The sequence below is a fragment of the Anas platyrhynchos genome, chromosome 9 (assembly GCF_047663525.1).
Source record: "Anas platyrhynchos isolate ZD024472 breed Pekin duck chromosome 9, IASCAAS_PekinDuck_T2T, whole genome shotgun sequence".
Classification (NCBI taxonomy): domain Eukaryota; kingdom Metazoa; phylum Chordata; class Aves; order Anseriformes; family Anatidae; genus Anas; species Anas platyrhynchos.
The window spans coordinates 10354470-10367909 of record NC_092595.1 but is presented as its reverse complement, the minus strand read 5'-3'; the positions used below and the strand labels follow the sequence as shown (position 1 = coordinate 10367909).

The 13440-nt window shown below is 64.9% G+C and overlaps 1 protein-coding gene across 3 annotated transcripts; it reads left to right on the top strand.

The window, feature by feature from the left end:
- Positions 1–385: 385 nt before the first annotated feature.
- Positions 386–13348, top strand: MUC4 (mucin 4, cell surface associated). Of its 3 annotated transcripts, XM_072042623.1 has the most exons (27): positions 390–1094; positions 1492–4431; positions 4968–5107; positions 5358–5522; positions 5606–5761; positions 5953–6083; positions 6361–6449; positions 6568–6954; positions 7061–7180; positions 7378–7580; positions 7808–7886; positions 8062–8232; positions 8413–8514; positions 8718–8948; positions 9283–9417; positions 9544–9722; positions 9816–9975; positions 10052–10150; positions 10372–10554; positions 10636–10709; positions 10950–11014; positions 11131–11327; positions 11509–11677; positions 11763–11933; positions 12508–12545; positions 12682–12779; positions 12965–13348. In XM_072042623.1, exons 1-27 carry the CDS (start codon positions 1046–1048, stop codon positions 13019–13021), a joined length of 6588 nt encoding a protein of 2195 aa, XP_071898724.1. In that variant the 5' UTR covers positions 390–1045; the 3' UTR covers positions 13022–13348. The 3 variants fall into 3 exon arrangements, 2 of the variants coding, with proteins under 2 accessions (XP_071898724.1, XP_071898725.1); XM_072042624.1 differs by lacking the exon at positions 5358–5522; XR_011811489.1 differs by lacking the exons at positions 12682–12779; positions 12965–13348 and having other exon boundaries at positions 386–1094; positions 11735–11933.
- The last annotated feature ends 92 nt before the right edge of the window (positions 13349–13440 follow it).

The following is a 13440-nucleotide window of genomic DNA, read 5'->3' as shown; positions in this document are numbered from 1 at the left end:
CGGGGGGCTGTTGCACGCCAGGGTGAGTCTCGCCGTCCTTCCCCTGGTTTAAGGTGACCTGCGAGCCAGGGGACGGCCCAGCCCATGTTAGAACAACCCCCCCCCGGCACGGATCTGCGTGGGTGTTTGCAATGGGATGCACTCCGATGGGCAGATAACCCCCCGCACGCAAGGACTCCGTTAAGGTCATCAGCCCTTAACGCAATGCCAGTGGGGCAAAGTTGGGGTGCCCCGAGTGCTGATCCCATCCCCAGACAGCCCCCTATCAACCCTTTTGGGGTCCCTTTTGGGCAGGTGGGCTTACGCAGCATCCAGGACTGGATTTTTTTGGGGTGCTTCATGAACAGGGATCGTCCACAAGCATCAAAGCGTCAGTGCGCTGGGGTAGGGCACGGCCACGGGTGTCGGGCAGGGTGGGATGAGCACCACCGGGTCTCTGCAGGGTCTGGGGGGGCGATGCCGTGCCCCCAGGATGGGCAAGGGTTAAGCAGCGCCAGACCCCGAGGCGGTGGGAGCTGCTCCCTTCCTTGTTCCTCCTTGGCGGTGAGCCCACGGGTGCCAGGGGTTATCGGCTGCCCGGCCGAGCGTGGCCAGGACGTGGCAGCAAACAGGGAGGGGTGGGTGCCGGGCTGGGGGGAGCACCCCCTCCCAGCAGCACTAGGGACCCCAGCCCCTCTCCCCATCCCGTGTCCTTTTGCAGCCCGCCGGGTAGCCCCCAGTGGCTATCGACCCTACAGATGCCCCCAACCTTGGGGTACCATCCGTGGGGTCGCCCTAGGTAAGACCCCAAAGCCTCCCCGTGGCTAAATCAAGGGATAGGGGTGTCCCCCAGCACCAGCACGTCCCCAGGGCTGGGGCACAGCCACCCTCTAGGAATGGGGGAGCTGTGGGTGCCCCGGGGCAGGGCACGTGGCTCAGTGGCAGCGGGAGGAGGGCTGGCACGGGGCAGTGCTCGCCGGCGGGGCCGCCCCAAAGCATCACTCCCTGCGGACACCAGGAGCCACGGGAGGTGCCAGGGACGCTGGGAGCCTGCTGCTGCCACGCCATGGGGTGCCGGTGGCCGCTCTGGAGCTGGGGGCTCTGGGTGCTGCTGGGTAAGTGCTGGGGTGGCCGATCCCATCGGGGTCACGGGTGACGGGCTGTGACGGTGTCCATAACAGGGGCATGGGACAGGCTGTGGGGTCAGCTCGTTGGAGCCACGAACGGTGGCACCCAGCAGTCCCGAAACCGACCCTGTTTCCAAGTGTGCAGTGCTGGTGCAAGGCGTTCATGCTCCATTGGTTTTTGGATCAGATGGGGATTTGCACAAGGGGAAGGCGCGAGCACCCCGTGTCCGCCTCGCTCTCCATCCGCGGTGCCAGGGCAGCTCTTGGTGGCACGGGGACACCTTCTTGAAGCAGCCGGGCACGGTGGGGAGGAGGGATGGGAACCACGATGCGGCACTGGGCTGGCTCACCCATCCTACCCTCACTCACCTGCACACCCTGCCAGGGGCAGCAGGAGCAGAGCCGGGCAGCATCTCCCGCGGGGCTGATAGCGCCGAGCTGCCTCCGGACGTGTCACCCACCGTGGCCACGCTGGGCATGTGCCAGGTGTCCCCCAGCAGCGCAGCCAGCCCCCCGGAGCAGCCCTCTGTCCCCGGGGACAGGTCAGGTAACACCACTCGGAGCGGGTCCCTGCCTGCCGGGGACCTCGTCCCGGCGCTGCGGAGCACAACGCGCACGCCTCTGGGCGCAGGGAGGAGCGCCCTGTCCCTCCTTGCAGGTGACGTGGTGGCAGCAGGACAGGTCCCCACGAGCCCCAGCAAGGAGCAGGAGGAGCCCAGCAGCACAGCAGCTCTCTCGGGGGGGTTGGCAGCGCGGGATATTCCCCAGGCAGGGGCTGGGTTTTCCTCCCCAAGCCCTGGTGGCCACCCGCCCAGTGTCCCTCCAGCAGGGCACACGGTGGCTCTCAGCGCCGCTGGGCCAGCCACAGCCACGTTGTCCCCAGCTCCACCTGTCCCCACCGAGAAGGGGACGGGCGAAACGGTGCCATCAGGCAGCAGCACTGCTCCTGAGCAAACTCTGGAGGTGTCCAGGGGGCTGGAGAACATCGCTGGAGAGCCAATTCCAGGGACAACTGTCCCTGTAGAGCAAGGGACCGTGCCCATGGCACTTACAGGTCACGTCCCAGCACCAGGCGGAGCTTTGTCCCCACCAGTGCCACTTGTCCTTGCTGCTCAACCAGAGCTGGGGACAAAAGCGCCTTCCTCAGCCACGAGCAGAGCGAGTGATGCCCGTGAGTTGGCGCAGCCCTACGGCGCTGTCACCGCAGAGGGGACACTGGGGACAGCGTGGAGCACCGTGCCACCTCCTGCTGCACCCAGCACGGGGACATCGCCCCCTGCTATCAGCGAGAGCCCCGCTGAGCAGCACGCAACCACCGTGCTCCTGTCCCAAAAGGCCACCCCGGAGCTGGACACGGCCACCTCTCCTCCTGCCACAGCAGCCAGCGTCTCGCTGGCCTCCCCTGGGGACACCATCCGCTCCGTGGAGCCACCAGCAGCCCTGGGTGGCCCTGTCACCGACCCCACTGCTCCAGCAGCCACCGGGGATCCCCTCCAGACAGCCACAGAAGGATCCAGGACCCCACCACCTGCAGTCCCCCCGGGAGCATCCTCGGCAGCGAGCACCTTTCCTCCTGCCACTGCTGGTGTCAGCGAGGCTGCGGAGCCAGGGACACCAGCCCCCGGCACTGCTGGAGCTGGGCTGCTCGGATCCAACCCTGCCACCCGTCCCCGTGCCACCACGCCGGCCCCGGGACCACCAGCCATGGCACTGGATGTCACCGCCACGGAGCACGTCCCCACCGTGCCATTTCCAGCCCCAGGAAAGGCTGAGCTGGTGGCCGCTGCTGCCCTGCACACCGAGACCACACCAAGGGACACGGGGCAGGTCCCCAGCACGGCCCCTGCTGTGTCACCCCCTGGGGGTGGCCTCTCCCCTGAGCTCTCCTCTCCAGTCCCCAGGATCCCCACGGCACAGGAGGATGGGGACAGATCCCCTCCGGCCAGCCCCAGCGTGGCCACGTCCCTGTCCCTCATGGATGGAGCAAAGACGACGCCTTCCCTCCAGGAGTATGGCACCGGGACCCCGCCAGCTGCCCTCGTTAGCAAAACTCCAATTAGTGAAGCAGAGATGGGCACAGCATCGCCAACCAGCAGCGACACTACCACCATGGCATGGGATGGCAGCTCCAGTGCCACCCCAGCTGCTCCAGGGGTGCCCAGGACACTCAGCACCCCTGGGGTACCGTGGGCAGGCATCCCGCAGGACAGCAGTGCCACCGCGGGGATGGCAGAGGGGGTGTCCCCATCCAGCAGCCCCCCGGAGGTGGCATCGGGGACATCCCCAATGTCCCCAGCCACACTGCTGCCAGCGCTGGGTGCCCCCACTGCCCACCCCGATGGCAGCACCGCTGGGCGAGCAGTGGGGACCGGCCCATCGGGGACAGCTCCCAGCCATGGAATTGTCACCACCGGGCCATCACCAGAGCCACCCACCCCGGGGAGCGACATCCCCAAAACCGAGCCACCGACCAGCTTTCCCCTCCTGCCCTCCCAGGGCAGTCTCTCATCGACCCCATATGAAAGCCTTGCTGGGGGTGCCCCCACAGCTACACCCAGCAGCGAGAGCACCTCCGTGGGGACAACTCCATCAGGGTCACCCTCCTCCAGAGCCAGCAGCGCTGCTCAGCCAGCAGTGCGCACGGACACATCCCTGGGCACCTCGGGGGACAGGGCCGTGGGGCTGCCCCCCACTCTGCCCACCCCTGTGGCTGGGGGTGCTGAGCCAGGCACCATCAGGGCCACCGCGGTGTCACCGGGCAGCCAAAATCCTGCGGCAGGGGCAGGGACGGTGTCACCCACAGCTCCGGAGCTGGTCACGGCACCATCCCCTGTCCTCGGCCACAGCACGGTGGAGCCAGATGTGAACGTGTCCCCTCCTGTGCTCGGGGACACCACTCTGGTGGTGGTGGCATCCTCTGTGACACCCAGCACCAGTGCCACCAGTCCAGCAGCAGGAATAACCACTGCCAGTCCCAGCACGGTCACAGCACCCAGCTCCACTACCTCCAGCAGCACCTCTGCCCCATACAGCCCCCATGGCACCCCTGGGACCCCCACCGAGGCCACCAGCAGCACCCGGTCCCCCTCTGTCACCCACGATGTCCCCACCAGCCCAGGTAGGGTGACGAGCCACGATGCCAGCCCTGCATTTGCTGCCGTGCCCAGTGTGGCCAGAGGGACCCCGCCAGCAGCCACCAGCCCCACTGGTACAACTCCTGCCTTGGGGACACAGAGGGGACCGGCCACCACACCGAGGAATCCCGCTCACACCACTTCCAGCCACGGACACCCCGTGCCAGAGCCCCAGCCCAGCCACGGGCTCGGTAAGTCGATTTTCTTCCTCCTTAGGGCGATGAAGAGGAGGGGGCTGCTCCTCCTTTTCGGGCTTTTTTTTCCCCTTAACCTTTACAGCCGAAGTGAGCGAATTCACCAAAGTACCCGCTCACATTTTGCCCCAATCCCACCCAGAAAGCAGCGGGGTTTGTAGGGTTAAGCACCCGCTCCCCCCCCCCGTGCCTTAGGACGTGCCGGGCACAGCGCGCCGGGTTCGTTAATCACGGCATTCCAGCCCAAAATTGGAGGAGTCACCCAAGTGGCTCATTTCCTCCAGATGCGAGCCCTGCTTGAGTCACCCAAGACCAAATTGGGTTAAAAATCGTGACAGCATCGGGGCGGGCGGGGGCACCCACGGGGAAAGGCTCCCTGGAGGGGCTCGCCCCGCGCCCATCATTCCTAAAATCCTCCATCATTCCCAAAATCGCATCCCAGGGCACGAGGGCGTGCTTGTCTTGGCTGCGAGAAAGCCGGGGCAGAAGTTGCTCATTTTTAACCTTCTCCATTAATCTCCTGCCCGCCCCAGGCCCGGCGGTGTCCCTGTACCCGTTCGGCACGGAGGGAGGTGACAGGGAGTGCGTCCAGCGGGCGGTGGATTTCAATTCCCCCTTGTTCAAGCCGGAGATCGGGTTCCCCTTCGGGAAGGCGCTGCGGGACTCCCTCTACGTGAGTTTCTGTGAGGGATGTACAGCTCCATAGGAAAAAATAATAATAATAAGGAAAAAAAAAAAACACGACACACAGAGACACAAAAATGGAACAGAAACCTAATTTAATCCGAATGTTATTTTTTCCCAGCTTAAAATAGACATTTTCTACTCGCACGTGGGCAGAGTAGGGATTAAAATCCCCCCCCAGGCCAAGGGGAACTGCTCGGGGAGCCAGGTGCCAGCGCCTAATGGGTGATTTTGGTCAGTTTACAGACAACGGGCAAATTATTTTCCCACCCACGGACAACGTCATCCCCTCCAACCCCAACCCGCCTGCCCAGGGGTTCAGTGGCCACGAGGCGCTGCCGATGGTGGCCGTTTTTTGGGAGGATGCTGACTTCTCACGGGGCATCGGCACCACCTGGTACCAGGTCAGGGCCACCGGGGACCTGCACCCGGAGATCCCAGTGCCCCCGTCAGCCCTCACCCACTGACCCCCCCTTGTGAAAATCAGGAATACCTCACCCTCGGCTCTACCCGAGACCCCCTCGTCCGTGATGTGGAGGCAAAAATTGAGAAATACCTGAAAATCCCATACATGGCGAGATGGACCCTGAAGGTGACGTGGGAGAAGGCCCCGGCGTACCCGTCCCAGCAGGACGATGCCCAGGTGACGAAGGGGACAGCAATCAGCGATGGATGGGGCACGGCAGAGCCCAGCTGGATGGGTATTTGGGGTCTCGCCTTGGTTTTGCCCAGCCCCACACCAGGGCATGGTGTATTTTTACATTTGCATCCTCGGTGTGCGCTCTGGGGAGAGGGGAGGGAGGCTGTGGGGTGCTAACGTGTGGGTTCCTGCAGACCAGCACGTACCAGGCTGTCCTCTCCACCGACGGGAACCAGTCCTTCGCCCTGCTGCTCTACCAGGACGGTGCCATGCTCTGGGACTACGCCGGGCTGGCAGCTGGGAACGTGCTGATCGGCTTCTCCAGGTGCCCTGCATTTTGGGACACCCCATATTCCTCCACCGTGCTGGGGCCATCAAGGCATCTCCTCCCCAGGAGAGCCCAGCTCCCACCTCGCCCAACCCCATCCCTTTTAACCCCTCTCTCTGCAAACTGGCAGGAAAAACCCACGGAGCCCCCCAGCCTGAAACCCGGCCATGCGCTCTGTGCCGAGCCATCGCCCCGCTGGGCAGGCAGTAGTGATAGGGGGGTGGGAGGGAGACCCCAGCCCAAACCTAACCCCAAACCCACTCTCTTTACGCAGCGGTGATGGGTATGCCCGAAACAACGAGCTGACTCAGAAGCCACCAGCAGTGAGGTACCGACCCGACCAGCACCGCAGCCCTGGCACCGGTACGGCACCTTCAGTCCGGGGCTGGTGGGGGGACGGATGGCACCAGGACCCCCCTGTGGGGTTTTTGGTGATTTCTGCAGCTCCAATGGGTGTGTTGTTCTCCTGTCGTCCCCCCAGACGTGCGGGGGCTGTGGCTGTACCGGCTGGACAGCCGCGGCCGGGTGAATTACCGGCTGCGGTGCCTGGCGTGGCTGGAGGCACAGCCTGCCCCAAAAACCTGGAGCACGGAGCTGCCACCCTGCCCCTGCTCGCGGCCCCAGGCCGAGCTGGACCCCCGCTACCGCCGCAGCAGAGGTGCTGAGCATGGGGCTGAATCCCCTCCTGCAGCCGGGGTGGCTGCCACCCCATGGGATGGCTCAGACCCAGCAGAGAGCACCGTGAGGGTGCTGCGCACCGCGTCCCCCAGCCGGGCAGGAGCTGGGGTGCGCTGTGTGTACCGAGGCACGAGCTTGCTGGAGGGCTGGCAGGAGCGAGCCTGGAGGCCTCCCACCCATGCCACGGCTGGTAAGAGGGCACAGTGCTCCCTAAAACACCCGTGGGGTCCCTCTGTGCGCACAGGGGCACAGCGGGGTCCCCGCACCCCCAGCACTCATCCTCCATCCTCCCACAGACGAGGAGCTGGAGGCATTCGAGTGGTGCTGCCGGCGCGTGGGGAAGCCCCGGTTCTGCAGCAGGTTTGCCGAGAAGAGACCGAGGACCGGCTGTGAGGGATACCTGCCGCCCACCCCCGGTGAGTCCCTGGGGTCCCTCCGTGCTGGGCTGGGTGGCACGGCCATGCGTAGTCCCCGTGCCAGGCAGGGCTGCCCATGCTTCGCAGCATCCTGATGGAGATCGCCGTGCGCTCTGATCTGCCCTCCTCCATGCGATGACGGCAGCATTCGCTTCCCTTCCTCCCCCCAAAATATCTCCATCTCCTTCGCACCCCAGCCAGCGCCTTCGGGGACCCCCACATCACCACCCTGGATGGCCTCACCTACACCTTCAATGGCCTCGGGGACTTTGTCCTGCTGCTGGCCGGCGATGCCCGGAGCAGCTTCGTGCTGCAAGGGCGCACGGCCCGGACTGGCACAGCCCAGGCCACCAACTTCGTGGCCTTCGCTGCCCAGTACATCTCCAGCACCACCACCACGGTGAGTAGGAGAGACCCGGGAACTGGTTTGAGCATCTAACCGTCTTCACCCACACCACCACCCCAGCTGCATTATATTGCATTTTCTGGGGTGATGAGCGTGCCGGCACGGCCCCGGGCTGAACATCTCTGCTGGGGCTGGAGGACAAGGTGTAACATCACGTCCCCAGCAGGAGGTGGGGAGGGACGAGCGGAGGGGCTGACGGGGACATCCATTGGCACTTGCAGGTTGAGTGGACTTTGGGGAGCCAGGGTGACATCCAAGTCCTCCTGAACAACCAAACCATCCAGTTTGCCTACTCCCAAGGTGAGCGGGATGTGGCGTTAAACATTCAGTGTGTCTGGGGGGGCTGAGGGGTGTCCCCATCCCTCAGGAACCTGGCCAGGGGGAGATGGGGAGACCTCCCATCCCCAAATTCAAAGGCATCATTTCAGACCCAGGCTGACGTGGGCTCTCCCCTTGTGCTCCTCTCCCCTTGCAGACATGGGTGCCGAGGTGCACTACAGCCCTGGGGTGCTGCTGGTCAACGCCTCATCCATCACGGCCACCTTTGATGGCACCGTCTCCATCTCCATCTCAGCCAGCGCCGGGCTCCTCAGCGTGGTGTGCAGCCTGCCGGATCGGTACCACAACACCACCAAGGGCCTCCTGGGTGAGGGCACCGCCAGTTGGGCCACAGCAGCCTCATTTCTCGTCCAACATGGCCACAGAGCCAGGGTGCAAGGTCCCCTTCCACCCCAAAGCGGGTGGAAGAGGCTGTGGGATCCTGGTTCTGGGTGTCCCTGGGCGGCACCGGAGAGGGGACCCCAATCCTGCAGTGGTGCCCCCACAGGTGTGTGGGACAACAACCCTGCAGATGACTTCCAGATGCCGAATGGGACCAGCATCCCTGTGAACAGCAGCGAGGAGGAGATCTTCAGCTACGGGATGACCTGTAAGGCCGGGCTGGGGATCCTCCCTGGCCATCCCCGTGCTCCGGCACCTTCCGGCCACGCTTTGGCTGGAGAGATTTGGACACTTGTCTGGGCAAGACTGGTGCCTGGGAACACTTTGGTCTCTTCATTGCTCTGTGTAAACCACCCCTGAAGAGAACAAAGCTAAAAACCAAAGGCCCTACCCAGTTGTGCTCTCTTGCAGGGGCTGTTGGAGAGCGCAGCCTGTTCGCCCAGCCCCTGGCTGCACCGGAGAACTTCACCCCCATCTTCTTGTCTCGGCTGCGGCAGAACGAAAGCCAGTACCAGCAGGCAGCCTCGCAGTGCCGCGGCAGCAAGGAGTGCATCTACGACATGCTGAGCACGGGGGACGTGACCCTGGGCCTGGCCACCCAGAGCCTCGTGGAGGACTTCCAGGAGAAGAAGACAGCGCTCAGTAAGTGGAGCAGGTCCTCACCTCCACGAGGGCACGGGATGGATAACAGCTCCCTGGGTCCCCTGGCTCCATGCGAGGCAAGAGAGATGCCTCCAAGGTCTTGGATTTTTCTCCACGCCTGGGAGATGCCACCAGCAGGAGAGATGCCACCAAGGTCTTGAGTTGCGTTGCCTGTCTGGCTGCTCGCCAGGCTTTTTTTGCCATCTAGGGGGGATTTTTGGCAGGTGGTCACAGCTACACCTGCCTGGGGTCTGTCCCCTCCTGGCCAGGAGGGACGCAGAGCCAAAAGATGCCAAGGCCACGTGGTGAGCACACCGGGCTGCTGTTTCCTCAGACACCTTCCCTCCCGTCATCGTTGGCGACCCGTCCCTCACAGCCTTCAGGACGCAGCGGGTGACGAGGCAGTACCGAGCCGAGGGGCCGGGCGCGCTCTTTGTCCCCCACATCTCCCCAGAGCTCAACATTTCGGGTAGGGATGGGGACAGCGGGCAGCCAGGGAAGGAAGGGGAACCCACAGACACCGGGCTTTGGGGGGAACCCCTCCGGGAGGACAGGGACGTGACCCTCACCGTGTGTCCCCCTCCGTCCCCCACAGAGAACGGCACCCTGACGTGGGAGCCCCGCGGGACGGCCCCACTCAGCATCACCCTGCAGGCCGTGGGCTCCCAGCACCTCGCCGCCCTGCTCCAGCTCAGCTTCACCCTCTGCAGCTGCCGCACGAGCCGCGAGTGCGACTACAACGACACGGCCACTGTCAACAGCTCCTCGCTGCAGGTACCACCTCGGGGCAGCACCGTGTGCCGCGGCCACCCTCTCTATCCATCCATCCTCGTGTCCCCTAAGCCGGTGTCCCCGTCCCCTTGGCAGCTGGCAGCCTGCAGGTGTGAGGACGGCTTCTCGGGTCCCTTCTGCCAGCACCCACCGGACCCCTGCGCCCAGGGGTGCTTCCCCGGGGTGGGCTGCGACCCACTCACCGGCTGCGGCCCCTGCCCGCCTGGCCTGACGGGCGATGGGAGGCACTGCTCAGGTGATGAGGGCTGGCTTTGGGAAGGAACGGGGTGCCAAAAGGCTTCGCCCGGTGCCACGCCGCGTTGTCCCCGCAGATATTGATGAGTGCGCGCAGGGGGTGGCGTGTCCGGGGAACGGCACCTGCACCAACACCGTGGGCAGCTACACCTGCTCCTGCCTGGATGGTGCGGAGGGTGAGTGATAGCAACCTGGGGTGTGATTTGGGATCTCAGCCCCAAAATCTGCCAGGGCGAGCAGCTCAGGGTGCCTGGTGCTGAGGCTCGGCTGGGCAGAGAGAAGAAAGGCTCGCAGCGTGGGAGCAGCGAGGATGGAGCAGTGCACTTTGACCAGTGCCTGCCCCTGAGCCGTGTGGGCGCAGACCGGTGTCCCTGTGTCACCCTGCTCCATCCCACAGGCGAGGGGCCGGGCTGTGGCACAGCCTGTGGGTCCCATTCCTGCCCCGAGGGCTTCTGCAGCAATGGGGGTCGCTGCCACCTGCACCCCTCCTCCTGTGCGCCCACCTGCCTGTGTCCCCCAGCCTTCACCGACCAGCGCTGCCTGGTGGCAGGGGGGGACTTTCGGCCCCCGGCCAGCCCAGGTGGGTGCCCGTGCCCCGTGCCCTGTCCCAGCTCGGCCAGCCCTGGGGCACAGAAGGCACCGCGGTGTTTTTGCCCTGCAGATCTGCCCCGGAGGAGCGTGAGGCTGCAGGTCAGGGCGCTGCAAAACGCCACAGCCGGGGAAGTCAACGCCTCCGTACGTAGCTGGCAGGGGACGGGGTGTCACGGTGGCTCAGGGACGGGGGGATGCTGCAGCGTGGGTGCCCGTGCCTCCTGCACCCCGTGCATCCCCTCCTGTGGCATCCCCAGGGATCCAGCAGCTCCTTCCCGTGTGCTCCCCGCTGGTCCCCAAGGCAGGAACGAGGCCGAGCAGCCCTCGGGGCTGGGGCACGGTGCCTGCAGCCCTCTGCTCACCCCCACACACCCCTCGGCACAGGTCTCGGCCATCCTGGGCTCCCTGGAGGTGAAGGCTTTCCAGGGCAACACCAACATCACCCGCATGTGAGTGTCGAGTAGGCAAGGCAAGGGTTGGGGTACAAAGGGCATTTCTCCCCCTGGGCCATCCAGGAATCTGTTTTTCCAGCCCCCAAATTTCTAAATCTTTGAAAATACCGCAGGGCAGCTGCTGGCTTCGCCTTCGCCGTGGTGGCCGAGTTTGCCTACGGCAGCAGCGGCTCCGTGATCCAGTTCCTGAACGAGGAGCTGCTGGGGGCCATCGCCAGCACCTTCAACGAGCAGCGGGGACGGCGGGACGTGGGCACAGACCTTCTCTTGGAGCACCTCCACCTGGACAACGTCACTGACGTGGTGAAGTGTGAGTGCCCCCGGCACCGCGGTGTCCCCATGGTCCATCCCCTGCCACCTGGCGTGCCCCGGGGTCTGGGGGGTGGAAGGGGCTTGGTGGTGATTCCTATCCAAGGGAGGGCTTGGGGATGGTGTCTCAAAAGCCAGGGACACCCCAAATTATGGGCTAACCCTGTGCCACCTCTCACCAGTGACGGTGGCGGAGCTGAGGCACTACTTCTCCTGCGCTCTGTACGGCTACGAAGGCTACCAGCTGGACTACGTGGGGACCACCGGCTTCCTCTGCATCTCCCCTTGCAAGAAGGGCTACTGCCAGCACGGCGGCCGGTGCCGGCACCTGCCCGAGGGCCCCACGTGCAGGTAGGCGGCAGTGGCACCGCGGTGGAGGCCACCCCATGTGGCCACCTCTCCCCGCAGCCAAACCTCGGCTCCATCCCTTCCACAGCTGCACCCCCTTCTCCATCTTCTCCCCGGCTGGTGCACGGTGTGAGCAGCTCGCCGTCAGCCTCGCCGCCTTCCTCGGCATCCTGCTGGGGGCCCTGGCTCTGCTCTGCCTCCTGCTCGCCGCCGCCTGCCTCGCCTTGCGCCTCTGCCGCCGGCACCGGGAGCCCTGGGGGTGAGCGAGGGGCGAGGGGCAGCGGGGGCTGGACCCACACGGGATGGGTGCTGTGGGGTGTGAGAGCAGCAGGGAATGGAGGCTGGGATTCAAGGAGAGGTTTGCCAGGATGGAAAAGTGGAAAATCCCTCCCCAAAAAGTGGCAAAGGGTGCTGGGGGAAGGCACCCTGCTGCAGGTACCTGGTACAATAGCATCAGCGGGGTGATTTCAGCTTCCTTTCCTCCCCCCCCCCCCCATGTCAGAAATTATTTGCATTTCTTCCTCATCCCACCCAGTGCTCGGTTACAGAAGGGCTTTCCATTTGACTCGAATTTGAATGCCATCCAAATGTTCTCCACCGAAACTTATGCTCCCCCGGAAAGAGTTGGGCAGGGAGGTGTGGTCACCGATACTTGGGGCAGGGCAAGAAATGGGGGGGTGTGCAGTAGCAGGGGCTTTTTTCCCTTAAATCCCTGTCCCACAGCCCTGCCTACCCTATACTCAGCCACTTCTCCCCACACCGGGGCCTGGGACAAGGCAGGGGCTCTCCCAGCTCCCCTGATCCGTTGTCCCCATTCTGTGCCCCTCTCCTAGGACCAAGGACACCTTCTGGAGGCCTCGGCAGTTCTCCTGTGAGCACCCCCTGCATCCCAACCCAGCCTCTGCTTCGTGCAGCACCCGTACCCCAGCTCGGGCACATGCTGGGTCACTGGGGTGGCTCTGCGCCCCCCCGGTGTCCCCCAGCCCTGCTCCTCTTCCTCACCCCAGCCCTGACGAAGGCAGCAGAGCGAGCAGAGAGCACCCGCTCCCACGGCTTGGGAAGGCTTTGGGAACCACGGCTCCAGGCCATCGACCCATCCGTCCAGGTCTGCCCGGGGTTATTGTCCCCTGCGTGGGGTGGCGCTGGCCTGGCCGGGCACCGATGTCCTTGTCCCGGGGCTCAGAGTCCATCCGAGCTGCCCTGCGGTGCCCAGTCCTGGGGCATCAGGGGCTGCACTGCTGGGGGGCTCGTAGCAAAACCAGCACCGCTTGTCCCGTCCCTTCTTTGCAGATAAGGATCAAGAGACCCCAGGTCAGGGCTCCAAGCCAGCCTGCCCTGCAGCCGTAGCCTCCCTGCAGCCCCTCCAGCACCGAGACGTGGCCGCTCCCGGGGGTCCCGGCTCCGTGCCCACCCGGGGCAGGGGCAGCATCGGATGGGGGGCTCCGGGCACGTGCCCGCTGGGCATGGAGCATCGCATCTGGGGGCTGTGGGAGGTGTCTGTGCTACAGGGGGGGATGCTTGGGGCAGCAAAATAGGGGTCTCGCTTTCTGCTCAGGACCTGCAGGAGCGACTGGGGTCACCCGCGGGTGAGTCTGTCTGGGGTGCCCCTGCACAGCGCGGCTGGACCCGGGGATCCTGACCCGTTATGAACAGAATAAATGTGAAATGACAGCACGCTGCTGCATGGTGTGTGCACCCCATCCCACAGCTCCCCCAGATTGCCTCTCACGGCTTAGATGGCACCAGTCAGGCCCTGGTCCCTGCTC

Coding starts and splice junctions, on each gene's coding strand:
- MUC4 (XM_072042623.1), top strand. CDS start 1,046: ATGGGGTGCCGGTGGCCGCTCTGGAGCTGGGGGCTCTGGGTGCTGCTG. Junction 7,581..7,807: donor TCTCCAGCACCACCACCACG/GTGAGTAGGAGA, acceptor TGGCACTTGCAG/GTTGAGTGGACTTTGGGGAG. Junction 8,949..9,282: donor GGAGAAGAAGACAGCGCTCA/GTAAGTGGAGCA, acceptor CTGTTTCCTCAG/ACACCTTCCCTCCCGTCATC.